The 863-nt window shown below is 52.5% G+C and overlaps 1 protein-coding gene across 1 annotated transcript in view; it reads right to left on the bottom strand.

Moving 5' to 3' along the window:
• prox3 (prospero homeobox 3) overlaps positions 1–594 on the bottom strand; it is a 6,790-nt gene extending 6,196 nt beyond the window's left edge. The window contains exon 1 of the mRNA XM_031793067.1: positions 404–594. Within this exon, the coding sequence (XP_031648927.1) occupies positions 404–594 (191 nt within the window). The remainder of the gene's footprint in view (positions 1–403) is intronic.
• Between the last annotated feature and the right edge of the window lie 269 nt (positions 595–863).

Here is an 863-nt window from a genome sequence, read left to right as displayed (position 1 = left end):
CTCCTGAGCGGGTCTCTCTCCGAATGCTTTCCAGACTTTCTCCTGCAAGGTCTTCAGTCTTCCTCTCGCCTCTTCCAACTGTTCCTTCAGCTCCTCTCTCTCCTTTCTCCTCTCCTCCCTCCCTCTCTCCCTGTTCCCCCTCTCCGCACTCCTCCTCCCTCTCTCCTCCTCCTCCTCCTCTAAGCCTATCTCTCCATCTCCTTTAACTAGACTCTCCAGTCTTAATCTCTTCACTCTCAGCATGTCATAACTCCAGTCCGCCACTAGGGCGGCGCCACTGAGCCTCTTCCCCCCTACCCCCACCAATCCTCCACCCATCCCCTCCTCCTCCTCCTCCTCCTCTTCTCTCTCCATCCCTCCTTCCTCCTCCTCTTCCCTGTTATATCTTTGTGGGTGTAATTGCCCCCCGACCCTCATGGGGACTCCACCAGGCTGCAGCAGGTGGTGGATGAGGGGGTAGGGGGGTCGTGAGGAGGGGTTGGGTGCACCGTGCCCCCCTCCTGAGGGTGTGGGGTGGTCGGAGGGGTTGGGATAGGGGTCGAAAGGAGAGATCAAGGAGGACTGATGACCAAACAAATCCGAGGGAGAATCCATAGCTCTTTCTTTTCTCCTCCTCAATGACTTTCTAGAGAGAGAGAGAGAGAGAGAGAGAGAAGAGATGACAGAGAGAGAGACAGAAAGAGAGAAGAGCGAGAGAGACAGAGAGAGATTAAACTGGTTAGAGATCAACATATATTTGACGCCTTTTTTCACAAATGTGAATGTTGCAGGTGTGACAAACTGAATGTGCCAGAGAAATACTCACTAAACCCATAAACTGAAATACTCACTAAACCCATAGTACTCACTAATCCCATAAACTG

The sequence above is a fragment of the Oncorhynchus kisutch genome, linkage group LG16, assembly GCF_002021735.2.
Source record: "Oncorhynchus kisutch isolate 150728-3 linkage group LG16, Okis_V2, whole genome shotgun sequence".
NCBI lineage: Eukaryota > Metazoa > Chordata > Actinopteri > Salmoniformes > Salmonidae > Oncorhynchus > Oncorhynchus kisutch.
Note: the sequence above shows the minus strand (reverse complement) of the source record. Positions and strands in the feature narration are given on the sequence as shown.